The sequence below is a fragment of the Jaculus jaculus genome, chromosome 11 (genome assembly GCF_020740685.1).
Source record: "Jaculus jaculus isolate mJacJac1 chromosome 11, mJacJac1.mat.Y.cur, whole genome shotgun sequence".
Lineage (NCBI taxonomy): Eukaryota > Metazoa > Chordata > Mammalia > Rodentia > Dipodidae > Jaculus > Jaculus jaculus.
The window spans coordinates 22,291,704-22,319,472 of record NC_059112.1 but is presented as its reverse complement, the minus strand read 5'-3'; the positions used below and the strand labels follow the sequence as shown (position 1 = coordinate 22,319,472).

General features: G+C 45.5%; 1 protein-coding gene across 3 annotated transcripts in view; it reads right to left on the bottom strand.

The window, feature by feature from the left end:
* Positions 1-22,516, bottom strand: part of Atp8a1 (ATPase phospholipid transporting 8A1) — a 233,233-nt gene extending 210,717 nt beyond the window's left edge. For all 3 annotated transcript variants that reach the window (XM_045161357.1, XM_045161360.1, XM_045161358.1), the window contains exon 1: positions 22,404-22,516. In XM_045161357.1, the coding sequence (XP_045017292.1) occupies positions 22,404-22,452 (49 nt within the window). In that variant the 5' untranslated portion in view covers positions 22,453-22,516. The remainder of the gene's footprint in view (positions 1-22,403) is intronic.
* Between the last annotated feature and the right edge of the window lie 5,253 nt (positions 22,517-27,769).

Genomic DNA, 27,769 nt, shown 5'->3' with positions numbered 1-27,769 from the left:
ACCCTATCCTTTCCAGAAATCATAAAATCAATCTTCCTTTCAAAATATTTCCAACAGAGAAACGAAAGTCAAAAAAACGTTAGTATATGTATTACCATATAAAAATTAGATACTACTTACATACCTTTAATCCCAGCACTTGGGCAGAGGTAGGAGGATCGCCATGAATTCAAGGCCACCCTGAGACGACATAGTGAATTTCAGGTCAGCCTGGGCTAGAGTGAAACCCTACCTCACAAACACACACACACACACACACCAAAAAAAAAAAAAAAAAAAAAAAAAAGTCAAAAAGGAAAAAAATAGATAATATTTAATTAAGGATATGCCCAATATAAATCAATGTTGACAAGAACCCAGTGAATTTCCTATACTATTTTTTACGTTAATATTAACTAAGTACATGTTTTCCTCCAAACTGTCATCTACCTGTATATTGGTTATGCAATAGAAATTCAGGGGTGGGTAGGGAGGAGGGAGAAGAGAACAAGGCTCACAGTCATTCTGTTGCCTCATTAATCTGGTTATGGAACCATTAAGATCTTGTGGGCTCAACTTGATTGCAATTATAAATAAGGCTGTGACTGGAATCAGAATATCTATGGTATTATCTCCTAAACATATTCAGAATCCAGTAACCTTTTACTAATGCCTTCCAATCTCAGTCCTTAAGGAGATCATGTTATTTGGTTGAGACTCTTGACTTACATTGGAAGTATATTTTTATTTTGTTCTGTTGGAAAATAACAACTAAACACACATGTACATGTGTCTGTATTCATTACCTCCTAGACCCCCCCCCCTTAGTTTCTGCTTCCAAAAATTTGGGGCACTGGAGAAATCTCTCAGTGGTTAAAAAAGAGTTTCTTGTAAAGTCAGGGATTGATTCCCTGGTACCCACATAAATCCAGATGTACAAAATTGCACAAGACTCTGGAGTTCATGTGTAGTGGACGGAGGCCCTGGTGCACCCATTCTCACTCTCTCTCCTGTCTGTTTCAAATGAATAAATAAAAATACTTAAAATTTTTTTGGAGGAATAATTCAGCATTGTATTTATTTTGTTTTAACATGTATCTTGAGAGAAGATCTATTTAGAAACAGGAGGGCAGTTTCTACAGCTATAGTGGTGACTTGAAACACTGAGGTGCTCACTTTCAAAAGTCTGATTTGGAGCCTGGCAGCCGTTGATCAAAACCACCACAAAGAATGATCTCTGGGAGGGTGAGCTGGGTACGGGACAGCCAAGGCTCTCACACAGCACTTTCAAAGGAGGCACTCAAGAAATTAAAACACCTGTCCACGCGTAGAAATTAAACAGAAACTCTTTGGCCATGCCTGGGAGATTCCCAGGCCATGGTTGCGGTAGTCTGCAGACAATGAAATAAATCCCAACTGCATCCGCTCATCCAAGCTCGCTGTACTGAACACGGACTTGGTTCTGCATGTGGACGTCTGCTGCAGTCTCCAGCTCAGTGTCTGCTTCTCCAGGAAATAGCCTCTGCTTTCCTTTGGAAAGTGCCCCAGTCACCACAGTGTTTGGGGGACTGCTTGATTTAACGGGAGGCATGTGACCCACAACATACCAATCACAACTTTCTGTCACACGGACATGAGAAATGGCTGAGGTTCTGTGGCATCCTGAAGTGACGCTCCATTAGTTGGATTGTCTTGGCTCCTCCTCGACTTTTCTGTAACACTTCTCATTTGATTTCAGGAACTAGTCTGCCTGCTTAAAGATCTGCGCAACTTCTGCATTATGAAATTTTAGTAGGGACCCTGCAATCATCTGCTGGGAGCCAACTTGGCCAAATGCCCACCAGACAAAAGTGAGCATCCTCCTCACCCTTCCTGGACCTGACCCTCTTCGAGATGCTGAACCGTGTTTCCTGTACCTCAACCAAGGCTGGCATTTTGGCTTGGTATGGTGACCTGGACCCACACTGCAACTGCCCTTCTCAGGAGTTTGTTGGGCTGCTGGAACCTTCCCCAGCAGGTCCTACTTGCCTGATCAAATTACTTCTCATGTTAAGAGCACCCCAAAACGAAGCGCTGAGTTCAAAGCACTATGGGGCCACTGTGGAATGCTGCCCTACAGAACTTGAATATAACCCAAGAGCTTCCTGTACCCCTCGTCCTCCCAACACTCCCTTGTTCATGGATGTGACCCTAGCTTGTTGCTTTCCAGACCTTGAATGTTAAAAGAAAAAGTAATGAAGAGGCACTTAACCCCATAAAACATGGCTGTCTTTAAAGGAAAAAAAAAAAAAAAAGATTGCTTTTTGTTGTACAAATAGGTAGCTTTTTTAACTTTGAAGTAGGGTCTCATTCTAGCCCAGGCTGACCCAGAATTCATTCTGTAGTCTCGGGTGGTCTTGAACTCACATCAGTCCTCCCACCTCTGTCTCCCAAGTGCTGGGATTAAAGGTGGGAGACACCACACCTGACCAAATGGTTAACTTTTTAAGGGTTCTCAAAATGATACAGATGATAGAAAGATGGAGTATACCAGAGTCAGGACAGAAGCAGGAAACAGAAGAAGAGCACACCATCTCCACAACATGAACGCGGAGAGATGCACTCACTGACTCACTGATTCGTTCACTCAACAACTGAGCTTGAGTCCGTTTTTCCTCTACTGCACCTCAACACAGAGTTTTTTCTTCAACTGAGAGCCTCCCCGGCCCCCACAGCCTGGTTGGATCCCACTAAGACATCAACACACGTGCCTTCATCACTCCTCTTTAGTGCCCTGGTTAGTCTCCGTTGTCAACTTGATGGGATTTGGAATCGCCGTTAAATCTCCCCACATGTCTGTGAGGGATTTCTAGACATGTCTGTGAGGGATTTCTAGATGAAGTTAGCTGCAGTGGGAAAACCCACCGTAAGAGTGCGAAGCTCCACTCCATGGCCTGGGGTCTTGGACCACAAACACACACAAGATAAAGTCACTAGCTGTCTGCTTCTTGACCTCGTGCGGATGCAATGTGACCATGGTCCTGTTGCCACGGCCGCTGCACCATGACTGACTGCAACCCCTTGAAATGTAATAAGCCCTTCCTTCCTTAAGTAGCCTTTGCCAGGTGTCTGTCCAGCAACCAGAAAAGTACCAGCTACAAAATTCTGAGTATGTCCCATATGTTTTTAAAATATGCCATTTTTCTTATATTCTTTTGATAATACACACATTTTGTTTCAAATAGCAGATGTTTCAGATGCACCCAACTCAGACACTAAGAACGGACCATGCATAAGGGCATGTGAGTCTCAGAAATGCCACTTTAATACAGGAAGTAACATAAGTCTATATGGGAACTATAGGGAAGCCCTTTATATATACTCAATGTTTTCTAAATTTCCTACTTTGATGTAAGATACTCAGAAGTTCCCAGGAGTTTACACTCTTCTCCCTATCCATCCAGTTAGCTGCTAACATACTTTACCACCAAGCCGTAAGTCAACCACCAGGATCTGTTATTATCGTATACAATAAATGGTAATTTTTTTTTGCAACTGGCATTTTTAGAAACTGACCTAAAAATAAACAAGTGTAAAAACACATCAACACCATTTGTCTAAAACAGGAAGAAAACATTGTTCACACTTCCTGAAGACATGCTGACTTGCTCCAGAAGTTGTACTATAAAACCTAGTAAAAGACACTGAGAACAGCGCTTCTGACTTTCAGAAATGCTCTCACCCATAAGCCACACTCCACGAAGCTCTGTGGTGTGCCATGTTTGGCCTCAGACAGGGTAAGCATTCAACCTCTGTGGCGACCAGGTCAGGTATCATCCTAGAAAATTAATCCTGCTGGGCATACTTACTAGGAAGTAAACGGCAATATTTACTACTGCTGATATGCTAAAGTGGAAAAACGGGAAATACAATGAAAGATTGAGGGAATTCAATGACATTTCCTTGGAAACAGCCCACAGATCCTTTGGTCTGATAGAAGAATGAAACAGCTTGCCCTCAGTGTACATTTGAAAGTTGTCATGGGCCCTGGAGAGATAGCTTAGCACTTGCCTGCAAAGCCTAAGGACCCAGGTTTGATTCCCTGGTACCCACATAAGCCAGATGCACAAGGTGGTTCATGCATCTGGAGTTGGTTTACAGTGGCTAGAGGCACTGGCACACCCATATTCTCTCTCTCCCTCTCAAAAAAAAAACTTTAAAAAAAAAGTTGTCATGGGGGCTGGAGAGATGGCTTAGCACTTAAGGCATTTGCCTGCAAAGCCTAAGGACCCAGATTTGATTCTTCAGGTCCCACATAAGCCATATGTACATGGTATTGCATACATCTGGAGTTTGTTGGCAGTGGCTAGAGATCCTGGCATGCCCATTCTCATTCTTTCTTGCTCTCTCTCTAACAAACAAACAAATCAATCAATCAATCAGAAAAAAAGGTGTCATGGAACCAGACTGCACTAGCAATGAAGTGATTTCAACTAGGAGACATCTACCATCTCCTCAAAGCTCAGCTCACTCAGCCTACAGCAGTGGCCATTTGCCTCAGCCTCAGGCTCTTCTCTAAGAAGGTCTGGGAAACAAGACGAGGGGCTGGATTCTAGCTCATACAGAAGTGGTAAAGTAGCAAGGCTGTACTTGGATCACTTAACTGACCAGAGAGCTCTACCAGTCAGAGGAGAACACCGGGGGAGGTCAAGCATGTATCCCAGAACAGGAGGACATCTTTCAAATTACCATCATGATACCCAAAAGGCAGGAGCCCAGATGGCCATCTCAGGCAACAAACTGACTAACTGATCAGGGCCCTGACAAGGGAGGATCACTCAGGGAGGCCATTGCTGCTGCACAGGAAGTCCTTGACAAGTTTTTTTTTTTTTTTTTTTTTTTAAGAAATACTAAAAAGAACACAGGAAACAGAATTATGTATTCAACAGAGAACAAAAACAGGCACCTGAAAAATGGAGGAAAGGTATTTTTGAAAATGTCAAGACTGGCAAAAATTGTCTTCCCCTTTCATATGGAATTCAAGGAACTGATGAGACAATGTTAACAGGTAATAAATTGAAAAGCTCAGAGCTTCCTAGCTCTGACTTGTCTTCACTGTCTATCAAGTGGCAACACCTTAAAAAGAAAGGTCAGGACAAACATTAGATGCAGGCCCTGAAGGAAAAGAGAGGGGAGATAATTATTTTAAAAGGAAAAAGAAAATCTAGTATCTAAAAGTCAGCCAGAAAAGAATTTGTATCATATAACACAACACACACATACACACACACACACACACACACACACACACACACACACACACAGAGAGAGAGAGAGAAAACTGTGAGGACCCACAGAATGGTTAAGTGAGCCATCACTAGTCAGAACCACGGTGACTGAGAGGGTCCAAAAGAAGAGAAGGAAACACTGTCCTGTGTTCTGAAAAGGAGATTGATTTTGGGCATTATGGGCATTATAATCCATTATATTGGTCATTATAGGTAATTTACTAAAACAAAGGTCTACAGCTGTAGACATTCATAGTTTACATAATGGGTCATAAAGGATTGTGGGAAATTTTGAAGATAATTTTGAAAGTAAAGAACATTTCCCTTTTTCATGGAGGATTCACTCACTATTGAGTAGGATTTAATTATTTTGAAAAGCTGTTTTAGTGCATGTAGAACCAAGGTATATTCTCAGAGACTAAAAGGAAAGAGTCCCTTTTAAAAAGGGTGCATTTTATTCCCTATGTCTGAACAATACTGTTATTGACCAATGAGTGAGCGGCCAATGCCAGTCAAAAATCTGACTTAGGGAAGTGGTAAGAACTGGAGACCAACCAACCTCTACAGATGGACTTCCTTCCATTTCTTTTTTTAAAATACCAGCACCATCTGGGGGCTATGAATGTAACATGGCCCAGTGGACAAACTAGAATCCTATTGCTACAAGACAGCCTCACGTAATCTATGACTGGGTAGCAATGTGGAGTCACAAGCAGTTGAGGGGTGCACAGTGGGAGAGTGGAACCATCCTTAGATTCCTGTGGTCTGAGACCTTTCCTGAAAAATCTAAGTCTGAACTATACTTGGCTCCTGATTACCTTTCCTTCCTGCCTAGTACCCTGGTGCTAGGCGTCAGGGTCAACACAGGTCTGACCAGTGAGGGCAATGAGATCTCCTCTGGGAACATGACCTTATAGTCCAAAACCAGAATCAGCAGGCTCAGCACCAAGCAGGGGCCATCACGGAGAGGCGGCCTGGAGGAGTGTCAGGGCACCTCAGACCATAAGCGTGCCATTACGTATGGTTGCAGCTAGAGTGTGACCTCTCAGGGTCCGTGTGTTGAAACCTAATTCTTATCAAGAGGCAGTACGAGAGTAGAAACACTCCTACGGTGGCGTTTGGAGGTGATCAGGGTTAAATGAGGTCATCAGAGAATAGGGAGGGACACTAGAAGGCAAATGTACACATACATGCATGTTCTCTCTTGCCATCTGATACCAACATGGCACTCTGTGACTAAGAATGCCACCACCAGATATGGATGGACCTTGGACCTTTGTGGAGGTTTGAATAAGATACCCCTCACAGGCTCATGCCTTTTGAACGCTTGGTCCTCAGTGGGTGACAAACTGGGCAAGTTGGTAGAACCTTTGGGTAGTGGAGCCTTGCTGGAGGAGGTGTGTCACTTGGGGTCGGGCCTTGGGGTATTATAGCACCCCTTGCCAGAACTAGCTTATTCTTGCTGCCGCCTCCTGGCTGAGATGACAAGATAGAACGCCTGCTGTCTGCTCTGCCATGCTTCCCCCACCAAGATGGAGCTGGAAGCCAAAATAAACCCTTCCCTTCCATCAGCTGCTGCTGGTTGGCTGCTATGTCCCAGCATCGAGAAGGGAATGGCTATGGTGCTGAAACCTGTGGAAATGTGATCCCAGACAGACTTCCTCTCTTTTCGAAGTTGTTCAGCTTCAAGCACTTCATTAATCGAAGGGGTACAAACACACAAGCCAAAGACAAGAGGTAGCAAGCAGGGCAACGCAAGGAAGAGTGCGCAGGGTGTCCCAGATCCCATCTCACGAGCCTCGGCTGCGATCCAGGGGAACCCCTGGCGAGAGTGAGTTTGTAAGTCACCGAATAATCTAGAGCCGGAATCTTGAGTTCCCATGACATGCACACACATGGCACATGTGTGGGTGACATGAGAGAATCAGAACTCAGCACCGTGAGAGGCTAAGACCTCTGCGAAAACCTGAAAGAGGCAATTGGGCAAATACAATATGCACATTTGTCATGGCAAGATGTGTAGAGACTGAGAACAGTGTTCCCGTGGTGTTCTTTGCAGTGACTGAAGGAAGTGCTGACTGACAATGGGACGCGTTGTGTCAGGAGGGGTGAGCCCCGCGCAGGGAGGGACACGGCAGGAAATGAGTGCTCAAGGCTAGCAGTCTGCGTCAGGGGCTGTGCCACAGGCAGTGACTTCCAAGATCAATTTAGAATCTCCTGGTCTTACCATTAAAATATTTTTTATTAAAAAAAAAAAAGACAATTACAGGTCATCAGAGAACCACTCACCGACTGCGGAGTGAGCGCACGCAGGCTTGTGGGGCGTTCGTCAGGAAGGCTTGACTGCGCTACCCTTGTGAACGAGCCAATGCTTTAAGAACCTCAGGATATATTAATAAGCAGCCATCAGAGTTGTTACTGTTTCTTTTAAACAGGTATTTACGCATTTTATAACACAAAACCAGACAGATCCAGAACTGGTTCTAGCCCACTAGACTTCATGTGAATAAAAGCACAAAAATACCCAAGCAATATCATTTTGTTGCCATATTATTCTCAGCATGACTCAGACGCATTTGACTGACACCTGCTTTTTACCTCCATTTGTGACTTTGTAAGAGAGAGAAAAAAAAGTAATTCACTTTATATTTCAAACAATGTCTCAAACATCAAAAATACCCAGTGAAGGGCTGGAGAGATGGCTTAGCAGTTAAGGCATTTGCCTATGAAGCCGAAGGACCCAGGTTCGATTCCCCAGGACCCACATGAAGCCAGACGTACAAGATGGCGCATGCGTTTGCCGTGGATAGAGGCCCTGGTGCGCCCGTCCTCTCTCTCTGACTCTTTCTCTGTGCGGTGAAGAAACTGAAGCTGCAGCCTTGGTGGGACATGGGCGAGCACACACTGTGACCTGAACTCCTACACGAGAGAGCAAGAGCTTTTACCCGACAGCTACAGCCAAGGCCAGGGAGAGGCGCAGCACTGCCGCTGCCAATGTACGAAGAGCGGTGCCTCGCGTGCAACAGAAGAACAGCCAGGTCGGCAAACAAGGCCAAAAAGAAAAAGGAAACCATGAAGAACCTCTGCCCGGGCGTGACCCTGAGACTGGGTGTGGCTCCAGGGTGGCTTGTCTGTCATAAACACGTGGGCAAGATTAAAGAACCCTCCAAAACTGGTTAGACGAGACAGCTCAAAGATCGAGTGGGGTGTGGGGTGCACATCCATGTAGGGCACACCTGGCATCTGTGAGTTTGTCCAGATGTGGCTAAGAAAGGAGATGGGTACCTCCACTAAACACCTTAAACTAGGATGTGGGAGTGACAGCTGGTGGGCTGCAAAACTCCGAAGACCCAGCCCAGTGCTCAGTGACATTAAGACAATGACACCCACACACGTGTGAGACTGCCATCAGCCCACCCAATCCACAGGTAGAACAAGAAGGCTGGGAGAGAGAAAAGCCTCGAGAATTTCTGTATGCTGTGAACAAGAGTCACCCCATGCTGAATGACTCTCTGAATGCGACGTGTGCGACCTCTACCAACAAGCCCCCTCGCAGCTCCTGGATGGGGTGGCACTCCTGCGGCTGCTCTGAAATAACCCCAGTAAGCCTGTATGTGGGAAGTGGAAGGCGCTATGAAACTCTGAAACCAACGCAGCTTCCATAATGTGAACAGCCTGATCTCCCCCAGTCACGCCCCAACCGCAGCCTCAAGTCACATTTAAAAAAATTTTTTTTGGTTTATTTTTATTTATTTATTTGAGAGTGATAGAGAGAGAAAGAGGCAGATGGAAAGAGAGAGAATGGGCGTGCCAGGGCCTCCAGCCACTGCAAATGAACTCCAGATGCGTGCACCCCCTTGTGCATCTGGCTAATGTGGGTCCTGGGGAATTGAGCCTCGAACCGGGGTCCTTAGGCTTCACAGGCAAGTGCTTAACTGCTAAGCCATCTCTCCAGCCCTCAAGTCACATTTGCTTGGCCCCTACTTTCCAGCATGTGCTTATATTTAACATGACTCTGGGGAATGCTCCGGGGGTTTGGGGCATCTCTAAAGCCAAAAGAACACAATGATGACATGAAATACTATTCTTGTCAACTCTGACTATGGAGCCATATGCAATGATGACATGATTCTCAGTCACAAACAGATGAGCATCACACACAGGTTCACATGCCCAACATTCATAGCAGAGGATCAAGAAAGAGACACAGATAATGGGGTTTCTCTTTGCAGAGTCCTGAGAGAAAAGAAAGGGGAGAGGATGAACACCCCAAAGTCAGGATTAAATGCAACATTAAAAAAATTAATATTTTATTTTTATTTATGAGAGAGAAGGGGGAGAGGTAGAGAGAATGGGCATGTCAGGGCCTCCGGCCACTGCAAACGAACTCCAGATGCATGCGCCATCTGTACATCTGGCATTACGTGGCTCCTGGGAATGGAACCTGGGTCCTTAGGCTTTGCGGGCAAGCACATTACTGCTAAGCCGTCTCTCCAGAAGTAAATGCAGCATTTTAAAGACAATATGAGCATGTCTGCAAACATTCATATGGGGCCATTCATATGGGGGCTTCTCCACTTTTTTCCCTGAGATGCAAGCAGGTTTTTATTTTATGTGTGTAATATGTTGTGTGTGTGCCTGTGCTACCTACATATGTGTGCCTATGTGTGTGCATAGATGCACGCACCCTGTGCGCATGCATGTGGAGGCCAGAGGAGGACACTGGGTATCCTCTTCCATCTCTAATTTCCTTAAGACATGGTCTCTGAATGAAGCTGCAGCTTAGGCCACTGTGCAATTAGACTCGCTGTTCAGTGAGCCCCAGCAAGGTTCCTGTCTCCCACCCGCCCTGCTGACGTTACAGAGCAGCCTGGCTGTTTACTTGAGTCCTGGGGATTGAACGCCGGCCCTCACATTGGTGCAGCGAGTACGCTTACCCACTGAGCTCTCTCGCCAGCCTTGCAAGCAGGTCTTCAGACCTTCACCCCAATGTTTTCTATCGCAGTAACGATACCATCATTTGGGCTCAAGAATGAAAACTTGTAGCCATTTTTGACTCCTCATTTTCTTTAGTGCCCCTTGCCCTTCCATCCACGAATCTGCTGGACTCTCCTTCAAGCTGCGTCCTAACCATGGCCAATTCTCATCAGGCCCAAGCCAATATCATCTCTCCTTGTTTCAACTCCTTCCCGGGATGCAATCGGAATCTCGGGGATGGGACCAGTAGCCCGCGTGTTATGAAATCTCTTTGTGTCCTTGCTGCTCAACAGTAAATGGATCATGGGTAGGTTATTAAAATTTGCCCAAGGACACCAGCATTCTCAGGGAGATTAAGTGACTTGCCCAAGGCCACACAGCTACTGGGAAGACACCCAGTATCACTCACTCTGTGCCTGTAGGGAACTCCAAGCACCTAATTTTACTTTCTCGCAGGGGAATTAATTAGCTTAGGAGGCTAAAGATGGAGGAGAGGCACTAAATGAGTGACAGCTTCAATCACATGACACAAACAAATGCTCTCTTAGCTAGGTGGCCGCTGTGTCCAGCGGTCTGCTAGTGAATAGGCCAAGAACACAGGAAGCACAAACAGAAAAGATTCTGCTGGTTTGCTTCAGGGAAATGGCATTTCAAAGGACAATTCCAGTTCCGCATATGGAAAGAGACCCCGGCATGGGGAAAAAAAAAAAAAAAAAAAAATTACCACCAAGTTCAAACTAAAAGCACTGGGGTTTGGTCTTAATCAAAATTAAAATACACAGCAGAGTGTTTCTTAGACCAAAACAATCAACTCCACAGGGAAAGTGATTTAATAAGATCAGGGGAAATTCAACTTGGCACCTGGGGAAATTAAGAGGGCTTCCCCCCGCCCCCCTTTGTTAATTATGTTCACTTCACAGCTAACAAATGGCAACTTGTATAAAGATTAAGTGAGTTTTAAAGAAAAGACAGGAATAAGGAATCAAGTGGGGTCAAATTGAGTAAATAACCCAGAACTTTCCATCCTGTATTACATCAAGTTCAAGTTAAAATAATACATTTCATCTTAAAGTATTAGTCACGTTATTATCCAATAAAGGAAAGTTTAAGGACAGGAGCCAGTAAGGTTAGATGAGAATGATAAGAAAAAAAAATTAAACAAACAAGCACACTAAGGGTCAGGGAAATGGTGGCAAGGTGTTTGTGCCTCACCTTCACAGCGTTAAGTCAGGGCTCCCAACTGTCCTGTACAGGAAGAATTTGGGGGTTGGGGTTAAGCTAAAACCTGTAAGAGTGAGGAAGAGCAAGAATGGGAAATGACAGCCTGCAGAGGTAGGAAGGAAGCTTCTGTTACCCCAGTTCACCTTTCCCTGGAACCAGAATTAGCCACAGGGACCTAAGCCCTATATAGAAGCTTATGGTTTTTAGGAGCTGGAGAGATGGCTTAGCGGTTAAGGCCCTTGCCTGCAAAGCCAAAGGACCCAGGTTTGATTCCCCAGCACCACGTAAAGCCAGGTGCACGAGGCGGCGCATAACGTCTACAGTTCATTTGCAGTGGCTAGAAGCCCTGGCGAGCCCAGTCCCTCTCTCTCTCTTTACATCTCTCTAAAATAAATAAAATAGTACAAAAAAAAAAAAAAAGCAGCTTTGTTTTGGCACCGGAGCAAACCTCCTCACCCATTCACCCATCAACACCGCAGTGTGCCTGCTTCACTCAAAAGCCAGTCCTATGCTCCGCCTAAACAGGCCTGGCTCACAACAGCAGTTCCCGCCCCCATCCAGAATGCAGGGTGGCCTTGGCTTTCTATGTAGCAGCGTCTGCCTGACCTGTCACTTAACTAACCTGATGCCACTGAGCACGCCCCACAAAGGACCAAGACCAGTCATCTCCTTCAAAGGCGGTGTATAAAAAGTAATGAACCAAGCTGCAATTTAAAACTCACACCTCCCCTTGCCAAGCCAATCAGAGGCGCACACAGTCCTCGGAGCCCAGATCTACAATCCTTTGGACCAGCACAAGTAGACGTGAAGTCGTGCATTATCTAACAGCACACTGCTGAAGACTGTATCTATTTCACACTTACGTGAACATTCAAATGAAGGTGGCTTTTGTCTATCAAATCCATCTTTAATGGAAACAAAAACAAACAAACAAAAAGAGACTTCAAAAGATGCCACAATGTACTCACATAAAATCCCTACTTTGCCACCAGGGCCAGGACAAAAGCAGCGCTGTCAGGGAACTAACATGAGGTGTGAGGTTCGATGAGCATGCGAGTGTGACTGCCTTCTGTGGTGAGAGAGAATCTGAGGGCTTCAATCTCACATGAGAGCACTATCTCTGCACATGGATTTTTTTTTTAATCAGCCGTCCAAGCTGCAGCTGCCATTGGAAAGCATGTAATGCAACATTCTAGCAGCTCCTAACAGGCTAGCACATGACTGAGGCTGATGTATGCTGTGCCGTCTCACAGGACAGACACCCGTCGCCTGCAGCTCTGAATGCATGAGAAGAAGAGTACAAACTGAGAAGCACTGAAACAGCCAAAATGAGAAAACTTAGCAGAAATCATAAATGGGAGCTCCCTCACGTTAATTTTTATATCAACAGCATGGCAAAGTGATAATATTTGGATACGCTGAGTTAAAGAAAATATATGCTATGTATTATCGATTTAGATATTATATATTATTTAAATTCATTCACCTATTTCCGTTTACATGAATGTAGCTGTTAGAATATCTTGAACATATTTATTTGTGAGGAGAATGAGAATTTGAACAGGTGTGCCAAGACCTCCTGCTACTGCAAATGAACTCCAGATGTCGGCACCTCTTTGTGCATCTGGCTTTATGCGGGTACTGAGGAATGGAAACTGTGTCAACCCAGGAGAGCAGGCTTTGCAAGCAAGCACCTTGAACTGCTGAGCCATCTTCCAGCCCTGGAATATTTTAAACCGCATGTTGTAATACTTGTGGTTTAACTTATTTCTGAGTAATGATCTGAGATAGGAATGCCAACTTGCTATAAGCAGATGGTAGGAGCATTCAGTAGATCCTGACTAGGCTAAATCCTACTGTCCTCCCTACAGAAAATGGTGATAAAGAGGAACGGCTCAGTTACGATGCAGGTGCTACATGGAAAATTGATGTTGGAACCTGAGTCCACAATATTTCAGCAGATAGAACTGAATTAATTAATCTTACTGAAAAAGCAGCACAGCCAAAAATACTTAGTCAAGAGTAATTCACTGAAAATGCTGATAATTTAAAAACCAATGGAGGGCTGGAGAGATGGCTTAGTGGTTAAGCGATTGCCTGTGAAGCCTAGGCTTGATTCCCCAGGACCCACGTTAGCCAGATGCGCAAGGGGGCGCACGCGTCTGGAGTTCGTTTGCACTGGCTAGAAGCCCTGGTGCGCCCACTCTCCCCTCCCTCTCTCTCTCTCTCTGCCTCTTTCTCTCTCTCTCTCTCTCTCTCTCTCTCTCTCTCTCTCTGTCACAATCAAATAAAAAAAATAAAAATAAAAAAACCAATGGAGAAGAAAATTAACTGAAAGAAACTAAAATTAAAGAAGTCACAACAATACTGGTTTCAAAACCAAAGGCTTCTACCTCACACATTCTAATAATCACAAACAATAACATAAAAATTCTAACAGGATTCTACTCATAATATCTTCTTATAATAGAAACCATCGAGGAGCAAATTATTAAAATAGGGAGGGTTTGGGCTGGAGAGATTGCTCAGTGGTAAAGGTGCTTCCTGAAAAGCCTAAGGAGGGAAATGGTTTTGATTCCTCAGTATCCACATAAACACAGGTGCATAAAGGTGGCACATGTGTCTGGAGTTTGTTTGTAGTGGCTAGTGGCCCTAGTGTGCTTATTCTCTCTCCCTCTCTCTTCCTCTCTCTTTCTCTGTGCATCTTTCTCTCTCTCTCATAAACAAGTATTTCACAAAATGAAACCTAAAAGTGCAAAAAAAAGTAAATAAAAATTGCCATTATCTTGAAATGAAAATTAGCATTGAAGGAGAAATTTTAAGGAATAAATTGAAAATAATGCTTCATAAATATGCAAAATACTACATGCAAAAACACCACAGATAAGCTATAATTGGGAAAGAGCTCAAGTCTTTAATTGAAATATCACATTTCTCTCACCTGTGAAACCTAGAAAGAAATAGGAAAGAAGAGGGAAGAGGAAGGGAACTGAGGGAAGAATCAGAGAAACTGATGGGGATGTGCGACAATTTCAAAGTATACTATATACATGTATGAAAATGTCATAACAAAACTTATTTAGTACAATTAACATATGTTAATACAAAAAAACCCCTAAAATTCAATGTGAAACAAACTTGGTATAGGATCATGAACATGTAATTCAGAAACAAAATAACCACTAAACTTATCAAAATATATTCAACCTGATAGCTAAAGATATATCAAGTTAAATATTTAGCTTTTTATGTTGCATATTTATAAGGATGAAAACAGACACTACCCAATGTTGAGAAGGGACAGGGTAACAGATACTCTTGTTCATTTGCAAGGGAACTCGAAAGCGAAATAATCCTTCTAGCAATGCCTAAATACGTATCACAAGTCACTAAGAAACATGTACTTTTGACACAAAAATCCCATTTCTGGAGACTCTACACAAGGAAATAATCTTAAAACGGTACAAACTGCTTAAAGATGCCTATACAAGAGCTGTTTGCTTAAAAATACAAAAAAAAAAAATTTAATGGCTTAAGTGTCCATCTATAGGAAATCCTTAGTAAACTGTAGCCTAACATAAAAATGCTAAACTGTCATAAAAAAATAACAATACCAGTTTATGCTGCCAACAAGTAAATGCTGACCCCTACATGTCACTGTTCTGTAAACAAGGACAGCAGACAAAAATCATATCCTTCTTGGAACTGGCACAGTCTTTGGTCAATCGATGGATGGCTGTAAAAAACTAGTAAGTGGGAGAAAAGCTAAAGAGCACTAACAGCTAACCCCTCACCCCCAATGCCCCTGTGTGGTTTCCACAGGCAGGTAACGAACGTATCTCCAGGTCAGAGTTGTTACTCATTCAATGATCTTAGTGCCAGTTAGTGTTCAGGGGAGAGGGGTGATGTGGGCGCCCTGTGTTTGGAGAGTAACAGTCATTACTATTTTTATTTTTTGGTTTTTCGAGGTAGGGTCTCATTCTGGTCTAGGCTGACCTGGAATTCACTATGGAGTCTCAGGGTGGTCTTGAACTCATGGTGATCCTCTTACCTCTGCCTCCCGAGTGCTGGGATTAAAGGCCGTGAGCCACCACGCCCAGCAGTCATTACTACCTTAATCAGAGCAAATGTGATTGATGACCAGCTGGAGACCCCCCCAAGAGCCACCTGATGATGTTCCTTACAGGAGGGAATTCCATCCATGCCCTCCTCTGGGCACTTCCCCTCTCAGGTGTCATTCTGAGAGGCTGAAGTATACAGAGGATAGACAGCGGATGGAGGGCTCCATCTATGTAACCATGGGGAGCTCATCGGCTGTGCTGGGGTGAGGTTTTCTTGGTGATACACTTGTGTGTGTGGGGGGGGGGGGGTCACCTATGCACCTGTAAGACAGTCCAATAAACCCACTGATTTGCCAAGCCAGACCTGGGTGGAATCTCTCCTGGCGTCTGTTGACCTATCTGGGGTAGGAAGACATTTGCTGGAGTTTTCCCATGAATAGTTAATGCAATCGAGGACAATGTCAGTGAGCAAAACAAACAGAAACCTCTGTCTTTTCTGAGCTTACTATCCACGGGGTAAGGTGAACAGTGAAGCTGGAGTCTTCCCACTTCCCATCTCTGACATGCATCCTACCAGAATCTTCAGCAGGGACCTGCACAGCCACTGCCTTCATAAGGTGCCTCTGGCCTGTGGGGTCATCCCGTGGCCGACATGTAGGCTTTGTGCTTCTCTTTTTACTCGGTTAGAAATGTCAGAACGGGTGGGGGCTGTGAATTCTGTACTATATACATTAGAAAACCTAATTTAGTCTACCACACTTCCTATCTCCAGAATGACACCAATGAAAATGACATATGCTGAGGGACCAATATATGAACACTCAGTTTGAACCATGAGTCATTCATTCACCATCCTTTTCTGCCCCACTCAACATGCCCGCACACAGTAGGTCCAAAACACAGGCTGGTCCAAGGACTGAGAAACCTTAGTCATGTTGAAGTACTCTTAAAAGTTGTCCTTTAGAAACAGTGACTTTTCTTGTTCCTTTTGTTACTTTAAAAAGTTAAAATTTATCTTCAGAGAGAGAGAGAGAGAGAGAGAGAGAGAGAGAGAGAGAGAGAGAGAGAGAATTAGAACACTAGGGCCTCAGCCACTGCAATGGACACTTACACCACCTAATGGGCATGTGTGACCTTGCGCTTGCCTCATCTTTGAGCATCTAGCTAATGAAGGATCTGGAGAGTAGAACATGGGTCCTTAGGTTTCACAGGCAAGCACCTTAGCCATTAAGCTATCTCTCCAGCCCCCTTTTTAAGTACATTAAAGATGGCATCCTACATAAACATGTCAAAGTCATCCTTTGGTAAGAACAAAAATGAAAAAGCACCCTAAACTTTATGTAGATATATCACTTAGCAAATTTCACATAACGATGACTATTTCAACATTTCAGCATTACAATATTCAGCAGAAGATACAGCACTGGGGAGGTATATCAGGTTCTTTTTTTAAAAGTGCATTTCTGTGGTTTTGAACAATGTAACGTAATGCTGTAATGTGCATTATTTTGTAAAGTATGAGCTCTAAAAGAGTTCCTGTTTTCTTCAAGCAAGAGTCTGGCAGTGTGAGTACCTGGCTACAAGGAAGCCTGCAGTCCGCCCATCAGTCATTCTTCCTTCCCCATAACGAGTAGTAATGCTCAGATGGAAAGCTCTTGCAGATGAAGGTGAATGCAAATTAAGCATTAGTCTTTGTGTGGGACTTTCAGGGAAATCCTTTCTCTTTCTTGTTGTTTTGATTTTTTCTTTTTCTTGTATGGGAATCCTGTAAGAAAGCTGGTGCCCAATAACCATGTTGTAACCTCATGGATGTTCAGGATGGAGAAGCAGAAAGACCTAAGGAGCCAACTCTTTAAAAATATTTTATTATTATTTTATTTAGACAGAAAAAGAGGCAGAGAGAAAGGGGGGGGGGGAGGAAAGAATCGCTGTACCAGGGCCTACAGCCACTGCAAATGAACTCCAGATGCATGTGCCACCTTGTGCATCTGGCCTACACAAGTACTTGGGGACTGAACCTGGATCCTTAGGCTTTGCAGGCAAGCACCTTAATCACTAAGCAATCGCTCCAGACTAGGAGACATCTGACTCTAACTGGCTCTCTATACTCATTTTGCAGGCATGGAGAAACCTGTGTTGTACATGACTCAACAGTACTTCAGCCTATTTCTAGATTACTAATACTATCTTCAGACAGACACTCAATTTAGCTGGGGTAGGAGTCAAGAAATCTAAAATCCTCAGCATTGTGTTTTATCTCTTGCTTTCAGTAAAATTGGCTTATTATAGGTATTTCAACATTATCTCTCAATTCAAGCTTCCCAAGTTTGATCCTCCCCCCACTGCATATCTGACCTCAGAACTTCTGAGATCATTAAATCATGCCTTTTTTTTTTTTTTTTTTTTTTTTTCTGAGACCCTGTGCCCAGGCTGGCCTGGAACTCACCACAGAGCCATACTAGCCTTGAACTTGCAGTAATCCTTAGCCTCCCAAGTGTGACCCACCCAGTAAAACATGTCAATTTGGGTGTGCTCAAATCATTTCAAACTTTGAATTATCTTCTCATTCTCAGACTGTACTGACCATCTTCGACTAGTTTCCTTATCTTGAGATAGACTTTCCCCACCTATTAGAAGGGCCAGGGGTGTACAGGGAGGGTCAGGTAAAGGACAGTTCCTCAAAGGGGTCTCACCAGCACCGCAGTATCCTCCTTGGAATACAGGCTGCCAGGCCCAGCTCCAAGCACGCCACAGTCTCCTGAGCCAGCTTCAGAAGCTCCATTTCAATGAGCTTTTTCACAAACTGGGATCTTTTCTTTAAACATTCATCAATTCCCTCTGTGTTTGTGTACACATGTGCATACGGGTACAGGTGCTTATATATGCTGAGGTCAAAGGGCAACCTTGGGGTGTCAGTATTCTTTTTTTACCACCTTTGAGACAGGGTCTCTTGCCATTGCAAACAAATGTCAGTCTAGCTGGCTTGCTAGTTTAGGATTCTCCTGGCTTGCCCCCCCCCCCCACCATCATAGATGCATTGAGATCACAGACACATGCACCACTTTGTGTACAGCTTTATGTGGGTGCTGGGGAATTGAACTCTGGTCTTCAGGTTTTGCAAGCAAGTGCCTTTACCCGCTGAGCCATCTCCTCAACCTATGAAGCAGGATCTTATAAATCTTAAATTCAAGATGGCTGCTTGAGAATTGCCTTTACACACGCGCGCGCGCGCGCGCGCGCACACACACACACACACATCTCTTGCCCTACACTCACTATATAGCTCAGTCTCATAGTATGGCCACTTCTCTTGCCGTTCTCTCCCACTGTGAGCCTGCCAACTCCATCCATCCCCTCTTACCTTGAAGTCTCTGTTCTGGCTGTCCCCTCTGCCTGTAAACACCCTTCCCTACACTCTTACTAGACTACTCTGTCACCTCTCCCAGGCCAGCTTTTTAATGAAGGCTAGTCCACCCAATCACCAATCTTATACATCCCATCTTGTCAGTTTTCTCTCCATAGCACTTGGCAAATGAACACTTTCTGTAAGTTGCATATTTGTTGGCGTTTGCTCGTTCCCACCTCACTAGAATGTACACACCTCTGTTCTGTTCGCTGATGTATCCCAAGTACCTGGGTGGCTACTTACAGGAACTGGACAGATAGGTGTTGAATGAGTGAGTGATTCAGAACTCTCTGGCTGTCACTGCTGTATTCCAGGATTCATCTGCTACAAACATTCTGCCTGTCCCTCTGCATCTTTCAAAGCACAGCTTGATTTATCCACCACAGTTCTTTACAATGACCTGGCCCCAAACTGGGCCTGTCAGTGACTATGTATTGGTGTCAGGCTCAAATGAGAAATTAGATGAGGTGATTTCTAAGACACATGTTCAACGCTGTATCTGCATGACTCACTTGGCATTCACAATGTTCTGTAAAGGCAGGGGCACTCCACCTGGTCAAACTTTTTCTCCTTCCAAATTTCTACCGCCTCCAGCTATTTCCTTCAGAACGCTGACATAAGTCAGAATCACTTTTACCCTCCCCCCCCAAGCTGTTTCTATCTCCTCACCTTCCCACCTCCTGGCATAGATGTTAATAACCTGTAGAGACTGTTATCCAGCCTGACCTTGAGCTTCTCAGAAAAATAAGAGCTTTAGCATGAACTACCCCAGGGCTCAATGACCAGCATCCCCCGGTGACTTCTCTGCGCTGAGAGTCTGAACACCACTGCAGGAGGGCTCCCCGAGTCATGCCGGAAACAACTATTCCCTTGTTCAGGAGTAGGTATGGACTAAAGTCCCACCTAATATTCCGCAGACCCGGTGTCACCCACAGTAAGCACACCATTCAATGGACAGCATTCCCTCTAAGGTCGCTTACACCCTACTTCATTGAAGTCCTTTCTTTGCAACTTGGTTGTAAACAGCTTGCAGGCAAGGCAGTTATATTGCTGGCCATCCGGATTCGGGGCGCAGAAACCCTTTCAAGTCACTTCAAAGGGAGAGAAATAGCTTATTTTAATACTACACTGAGAATTCAAACTAGAAAACTCAGAAAAGAGGGCCAAGGTCTGGCCACCGCTCTGAAACTTGCTTCCATTATCATTCCCCTGTCTCTCTCCTCCTAGTTTCTGCTGCCTTACTTCAGCAGTGCGTGCATGATATATCACGTTCTCTCTCCTACCAGCCCATTCACCTCTGTCCCTTTCTGCTTCGATTTTCACTCAATCTCCAACCTTAATGTTTCCCAAGAGAGAGATGATTGCACAGAGAATCTTTTTTTTTTTTTTTTAAGGCAAACCACAAGGTTATAAGCATGTGCCTCCTATGGACTACAGCCCACCCGGATCCAATCAGCTGAGGCCTACAGGCCAGCATGAGGCCCTCTACCAAGCAGCCACTGCCTGGGAGAATATGCCCTAGGAAAGAAACGGGTGGGAGGAGCAAGCAGTGAGCTATACCTCCAGCCCACAGAGTTATCATTTATCTTCTCCACAGTCCCAGGCACATAATCAGCTGAGCACAATAATACACTGAAATCAACCAGTAGGGAAGGACGGGTCATTCAGGGAGGGCGTAAATAAGGAGCAGCGCTCGCTTTTCCCAGAGCTCCTAATTGCGATGTGCCACTGAACTGGTTACTTGACCTTGGTCAAATTGCTAAACCATTCTGGGCCATGGTATCAGATGGTAACCCCACCTTCAACAACAACCTCCACAAGATCCTACACACCAATGATTGTGAAAGTGCTTTGAAAAATACATGAGCCAATCAAAAACAGTACTGCAGCCTTTCAGTACTTATAAAACCCTCTCATGTGACACAGGATTTACGATGCTTGTAGATTTTTTTTTTTCTCTTCTCCCTATTTTCCATACGATGCATCCACTGCTAGGATTTGAAAAGATCCACTATTAGCATTATGCTTTCATCACTCCTGTGGCTCAAATGGTATTAGCAAAATTCACTCATTTCACTCAAAACTTTCAGTCAAAACTGAATCTATTTTCTGCGTACACTTTTTAATGTTACCTACTTAATCATTTATTGAAAACTGTAATGCCCTATGTAAGTTCCCTTTTCATTTTCTTTTTTGTATTTTACAGTAAGTACATATTACATTCATGTGTAAGACAGGTCAGTTTTGACTCTTCTGTGGCCTTCTTCCCCAGAGCACTTTTATTTAATATTTTCCTAAGTCTGGGAATCAGAAAATCTTACATATTAGAGCTAAGAAACCATATATATATATATATATATATATATATATATATATATATATATATTTTTTACATGAGGACCCTTACAGATCTTAAACTGCAGTAATCCTATTCTCTTAAATTCTGCACCACAACCTCTTAATCAGAATCAAGGGTGGGGGTGGGGAGGAAGGTGAGAATAGACAGCCAGATAGATTAGCTCTCAAAAACATGAGATACTAACCCTAGCACCATTCAAGGACAGGGTGATGCAAGTGAAAATAAAAAGAAAAAAGAAAATAAATCTATACGTTGTTATCTTTGACCCCCCCCCACCCCGAGTAAAAGCAGGGGCATAATAACTCTTGAGTGCTTGCCACATCCAGGCAGGAGGCTAAGGGCTCCTCAGCCTGGATGCACAGTATGTCAACCCACCCAAAGCTCCCTTGCCTGTCCCCTGGGGCATCTGTTGCTCAGTGCCTACAAGTGCAGCCATTCAACAGCTGGCCCTGGGTGGAGCAAAGCAAGCAGTGTCCACCTTCCTCAAGTCAGTTCGGGAGGTTGAAAGTGCAGTTTTCAGGCAAAAGCAAAACAAACAAAAAATAACAAGAACAACAAAAAATGAAAAAAAAAACAAAACATGAAACCTCACACCTCAGCCCCGGGGAGCCTTGGCTGCTGGAGGCAGCTCTGCAGAGAGGGACTGTGATGCTTGGTACCCAGTGAGCAACCAAACCGGGGCGAAAAAAGCCACTATGTCTCAAAGGATCTCGGCAGCCTGGAAAAGGCAAACCCAACCCGATCTTCTGGAAGCTGGGATGTGGTGTGTATGTGGGGGGGGGGGGGAATTGGGGGGGGGCTGCCAAGAGGTGGGCGCTGGGGGTTGGGGATCTATCTGTTCACTGGGGTGGGGAAGCCGAGTTGGGAAGCCCGCGGACTGCGCCCTCGTGGGGACGGTCACGCAAGCCTGAGACTCGAACTGGGAGATCTGTGGCTTGCTCCAGCCTGGAGCGGTCTGCGAGTGCACCGAAGGCAGCGCCGCGTGTGTGTGTTCGCGGAGGGGGTTTCCACCGGGCACCGGGCTGGGAAGGGGACGAGGTGACACCCACACACACCCACACCCGCGGAACCTCGGGCTGGCTCCGGGCCGCCCCCCCTCCCCCGCGGCGGCGGCGGCGGCGGCGGGCACTCACCCTCGGCTCGCGAGCGGATCTCCGACACGGTCCTCCGCATGGTGGGCATCGCGGCGGCCGCCCACCTGCAGGCGGCTGTGCAGCGGGCACTCCGCACCTGTCACGGCGCCGCGCCGCGCGGGCGGGAGAGCCCAGGGCAGCCGGCGGGAGCGCTCAGCGGCCGCCGCCGCCAGCCCGCAGGAGGAGGAGGAGGAGGACGACGACGACGAGGAGGAGGAGGAGGACGAGGAAGAGCCGGCGGTGGCGAAGGCGGCGGCGTCAGTCCGCAGAGCGGCGCGAGCTCGGCCCGCAGCCGCGGAGGGGGCGGAGCCGGGCGCTGGCGCCGGGGGCGGGGCCTGCGGAGCGCGCGCTCACTCGCTCGCGGCGGCGGGGCGGGGCGGGGCCGAGGCCGGGGGCGGGGCCAGGGCGCGCCGAGCCGCCGGGCCACGCCCACGGCGGGCCGTACCATTCTGCGCAGGAGTGTAGGGGGGGGAACCGCTGCCTCCCGACCAGCGCCGTCGCTCCGCCCCGTGGCGACCGCCCACCTTGCCCCTCCTCTAGGTCAGTAGCAGGCTCCCAAGTCGTGTCTGGAGGGGAAGTGGAGCCCCTGGCTTCGGCGCCCTTCAGTATCCTCCGCCCACCACTCTGCAGCCTCCCGCTGCGGTGGAGCAGGCCGGCTTCTGGACCCGGGTATTGGGTTGGAAGTCCAGGATGCTGGTTAGGTCTCAGCTAGGGTACGGGAAATGGACACTGTTGTCACCGCATCGGTGGAGTCCTATGCTCTCCAGACGCCCAGCCGGACTCAAGGCCCGAAAGACCATCCTCCCCCATGCAGTAGCCACAGGCCTTGAAAGCGAAGGTGGTGGGAGCGGGTGGAGCTTCCTCCCTCAGCGGCGTGGGCGGGCGGGGGCAGGTGCAGGTGCCTGTACCCCTCCAAGTCACCCCCCCTTCCCCCGTCATCTTCATTGACAGCTCTCTGAGGCTCTGAAATTGCAATCTAACCAACTGCTGGCCCACGTGGTTGACAGAGGAAATCTGTTTGGGATTTCTGTTTATAATCAAACCTGGAGAAAGTTAGATGCAGTAGTTTTATCCTCCAAGAGGAGTTGGAAAAGGTGCTACCTTTTTTTTTTAATTATGTTTATTTGAGAGAAAGAGAGAGAGAGAGTGGGAATGGGTATGCCAGGTCCTCTAGCCACTGCAAACCAATTCCAGGCGCATGTGCCATCTTGTGTATCTCGCTTATGTGGGTCCTGGAGAATCGAACCTAGGTCCTTACTCTTCAGAGGCAAATGCCTTAACCACTAAGCCATCTCTCCAGCCCAGAGGTGCTAATTTTGTCCCCCATAACCTAGCGATTAGCACAATCTTGTTATTTTTATTTTGTTTAAAGAAATCTATGGAACAAACCAAAACAAGTACAGTGTTTAATTTGTTCCTAATTTCACCTTTGAGGCTTGATATGGATTCTAGTGATCAGTGAGGTGGCAGGGGAGGAGTGAGCTAGGCTAGAAGCAGTTTGATTTTTCCCTTCTCTGGGCATCCAAAGGAAGAGGGCTTTCCACGGTAGCCTTTTGTTTGTATGTATGTGCGTGTGTGTGTGTGTTTCCCCCAATCTGGAAGGGAGAGATACTGAGGAGTTGGCCTGAGAGAAAAGTAATTATAACCCACACGTGAGGAAAATAAGTAAAATATACTAAAAGCATTTTATCTCTGCTTGGGTATTTTTTTAAGCTTCCTACTAGCAGCACTGGCTAATGGAGGCTCTGGCCCACATTATTTACCTAGCCAGGACAATGCGCATTTATGAATAACCTATTTGGCTTTAATTCAGAAGCTGGGATTAGAACAAAGAAAACATAGCCCTAGTGTTCATGGACAACATCAGGTTAGAGCAGAACTCAAACGTGGTGGTGTCCACGTAAGGGAGGGGCACAACTTTACAAAGTGTGGCTTGGTAAAAGTAGGAAAATTAACAGCATTATCAAGACTTTCATCACTAAGCATTTTTGTTTCTTCTGGGTCCCAGTGAGGGTGTATGTGTCGGGGGAAGGGGTTTCAGGTAGCTTTGTTAGGCAGTTAGGGTGGCCCCTGAGAGTAAAAGAACGTGAGAGGGGAGTATAGTTAGGGTAACTGGACCTCTGGAAATAAGAAAAAGGCAGGCAAGTCTGCACTTTCTAGAAATCAAAGGTGATCTGACTTCTTATCTCTTGCCTTGTTCCCCAGACCTGTTTTTCCATAATCAGGGCCTCTCTTGGGAGAGAGGTCCTCCCTAGAATTCAAACATTGTGGAAGGTCAAGTTCAGCCCCAAGAACTTTGTGTCAGGCAGGACTAGCCTCTTCCTGAGATGCCCCTAACCCTATCCAACCAGCTGGCATTCTGGTTCACCTGAGCCGGAAGACAGCCCACCACTATAAGGTTATAAACACCTTTACCAAGGGAAAACAGGTGCTGTGACCACTTGGGAATTTCCAGAGTGAATTTTTCCCTCTTCTGGACTTGGGCTGGCTCAGGCCCAGGACCAGCCACGGGGTTCCCTAACCCTTACTCTCCACATGGGTCCTTTATCCCCTCCAAATCCCCACATGGCAGGAGGCAGGAGCTCCTTGGTCTTTCTCTTTTTCTCTTTTCTTTCCACAGCTTTTCCAGGTCCTCCACATGGGATCTCTAGCCAAGTGGGTGCCTTCCCTTGGCTCTGTACCTCCCTTAATAAATATAATAATTTGATAATTATCCTTATCAGTCTTTTTTTTATTCAACTCACTGATTAAAATTAGAAATGAACCTAGGGTTTGGGGTTCAAGGACTTTCCTGGACCCTTAACACCCTGTTATAGATGATCTGCACTTGCTAGAGATCAAAAGATGATCTGACTTCTTATCTCTCACCTTGTTCCCCAGACCTGTTTATCCCTAAACAACCTGGGCCCTTCCAGGGAGGGAGGTCTCTCCTAGGGTTTTAATTTAGTCTTAACATTGTGATTGGTCAATCTTAGACCCCAAGACATGACTGGATTCTTCCTGAGACACCTTCTAGCCCAAACCAATCAGCTGGCCCTCAGCTATTTGTGTGTGTCTGCCTAAATACACCAGCATAGCTGAAGATATAGTCATTTTCTGCAGGAAATGGAAAGTGTTCTTCTTCATACAGAAATGACACGATGTGGTCTGGAGCTTACCATGTGTCACTCCCCACATTCCACCACTTTATCCGTACTGGCAAGAGTATCCTAACTCCCTCATTTTTGAAAAGCCACTGCTTCATAATTGTTAGAAATCTCACACACACACACACACACACACACACACACACACACACATTTTTTGTTAGTGGTTCAGAGACTTAGCTGAGGTTCAGACCTGTGCTAATCTGCACCTGCTTGATGTCAGGGATCTGAGGTCTTCTCACCTTCCATTGTGTGAGATGTGCACTGTGGTTGCCCCTGGCCCGGAACTGTGGTTCCAGCACCATGACCTCATCCCAGAATGTGCAGTAGAATTCAGGTGTCAGCAAGATCATTTACAAACTTTCAGGTCTTGTGACTGCCCTGCTGATAGACTTAGAAGGAAGAGGGTTATTCAAGGAAAGCTTCTCTAAGGACCTCTCTCTCTTTTTTTTAATGATTATGCAGTAAATACACACAATGTGTGTGAGGGGCGGGGCCAGAGTGCTGAATTACAAGGACGTGGCTGAAGGCTAGTCAGGGATGTAGCAGAATGGCTGACCCCTAATGGCAGCCTGAGAAGCAGCAACAGGTACGGACTTTGAGAGAAGGGGTGGCTCCCAGATCTGGGGTGAATGACACTGTTGAACTAGATCTTAAAGTGGGGCTCAAGCCAATAGAAATGAGCAAGAGATCTGTTTGGTAAAAATGCTTGACAGATGATTAATCCTCAAATAATGATGATTTCAAGAATATTTGAGGTTAGCCAGATATGGTGGCGCACGCCTTTAATCCCAGCACTCGGGAGGCAGAGGTAGGAGGATCGCTGTGAGTTCGAGGCCACCCTGAGACTCCATAGTGAATTTCAGGTCAGCCTGGGCTAGAGTGAAACCCTACCTCAAAAAACCAAAAAAAAAAAAAAGAATATTTGAGGTAATTGGAGTGATAACATGAGCGTGTCTGAGGAAACAGAAAGACCAATTGACTAATGGAAAGATTAGTGAAAATCCATGGATAAAAGCCTAAAATTGCAAGATTTGAGACGCTTAAATGCCATGCTCAGGAAACTTATTTTTCCTCTTTCCTTCAGCCTTCTAAATGAATAGTGTCAGAAGTCCCAATATACCCCCCACCCAATCATTTTCATAGCATTTCCTTGGAATTTCTCTGCAAAATGTCCCTCACCTTTATCAATTAAATTGTGCTAAAAATATCATGAATATTTTACAGCAAATGTTCATATTGTTTTCAGTAGGTGGTCCATGGAGACTTGAATGGGAAAAAATATGTCTTTAGTTTTCCTTTTGAATTAGTATAGCTGGGATGTTGAGTAATAGAGGAAAGTAAAAGGTATGTAAACATACCACACTGTTCTGCTGCAATAGCAGGATATGGAGATGTGTATGTGTGTGTATGTATGTGTGTGTGTATATATATATACACACACACATATATATATATATATATACATATACATATATATATATATATATATATATATATATATATATATATACACACACACATACATACATGGCCCCAAAGACCCAGGTTTAAACTTCAAACAAATAAGAGGTTACTGTCAGGTACCAAGACCAAGAGTTGGGTAGAAGATAGTTACCATGGTTTGACTATGTCCTGCAAGGTTTTGGGGTTGCAAAGTTAATTCCCAGTGTGCCAGTGTTGGGAGCTAAAACTTACAAAGAGGTGGTCAGGGGTGAGGTGGGGGCTAGACCTTCACCAGTGGATCAATTCCATGTTGCTACTGTGGGAATACGCTTGTAAGAAAACAAACAAGCAAACAAACAAACAACTGAGGTTGGCTGGGAAGATGGCTCAGTGGGTAAGTGTTTACTGCACAAGCCCAAGGACCTGAGTTTTGATCTCTACCACTCAGGTAAAAAAAAGGGGGGCATACAGGAGTATGACTATAATCCTAACAAAGAGGAGGCAGAGACCAGAGGATCCCTGGGGAGTCCTGGCTGGCTCATCTAAAGCTGGATTGATGAACTCTAGGTTCAGTGAGAGATCCTGTCTCAATTAAATTAAGGTGGAGAGTGACCAAGGAAGACACCCAATGTGGGCCTCTGGCCCCCACATGCATGCATACACACGTACGCACCTGTACACACAATGTGCACCTGTACACATATGCTCATGCACACCCACCATATATATGTGAAAAGGTAGTGAGTTCAGCTCCGTCTTGCTCCTTATTGCTTT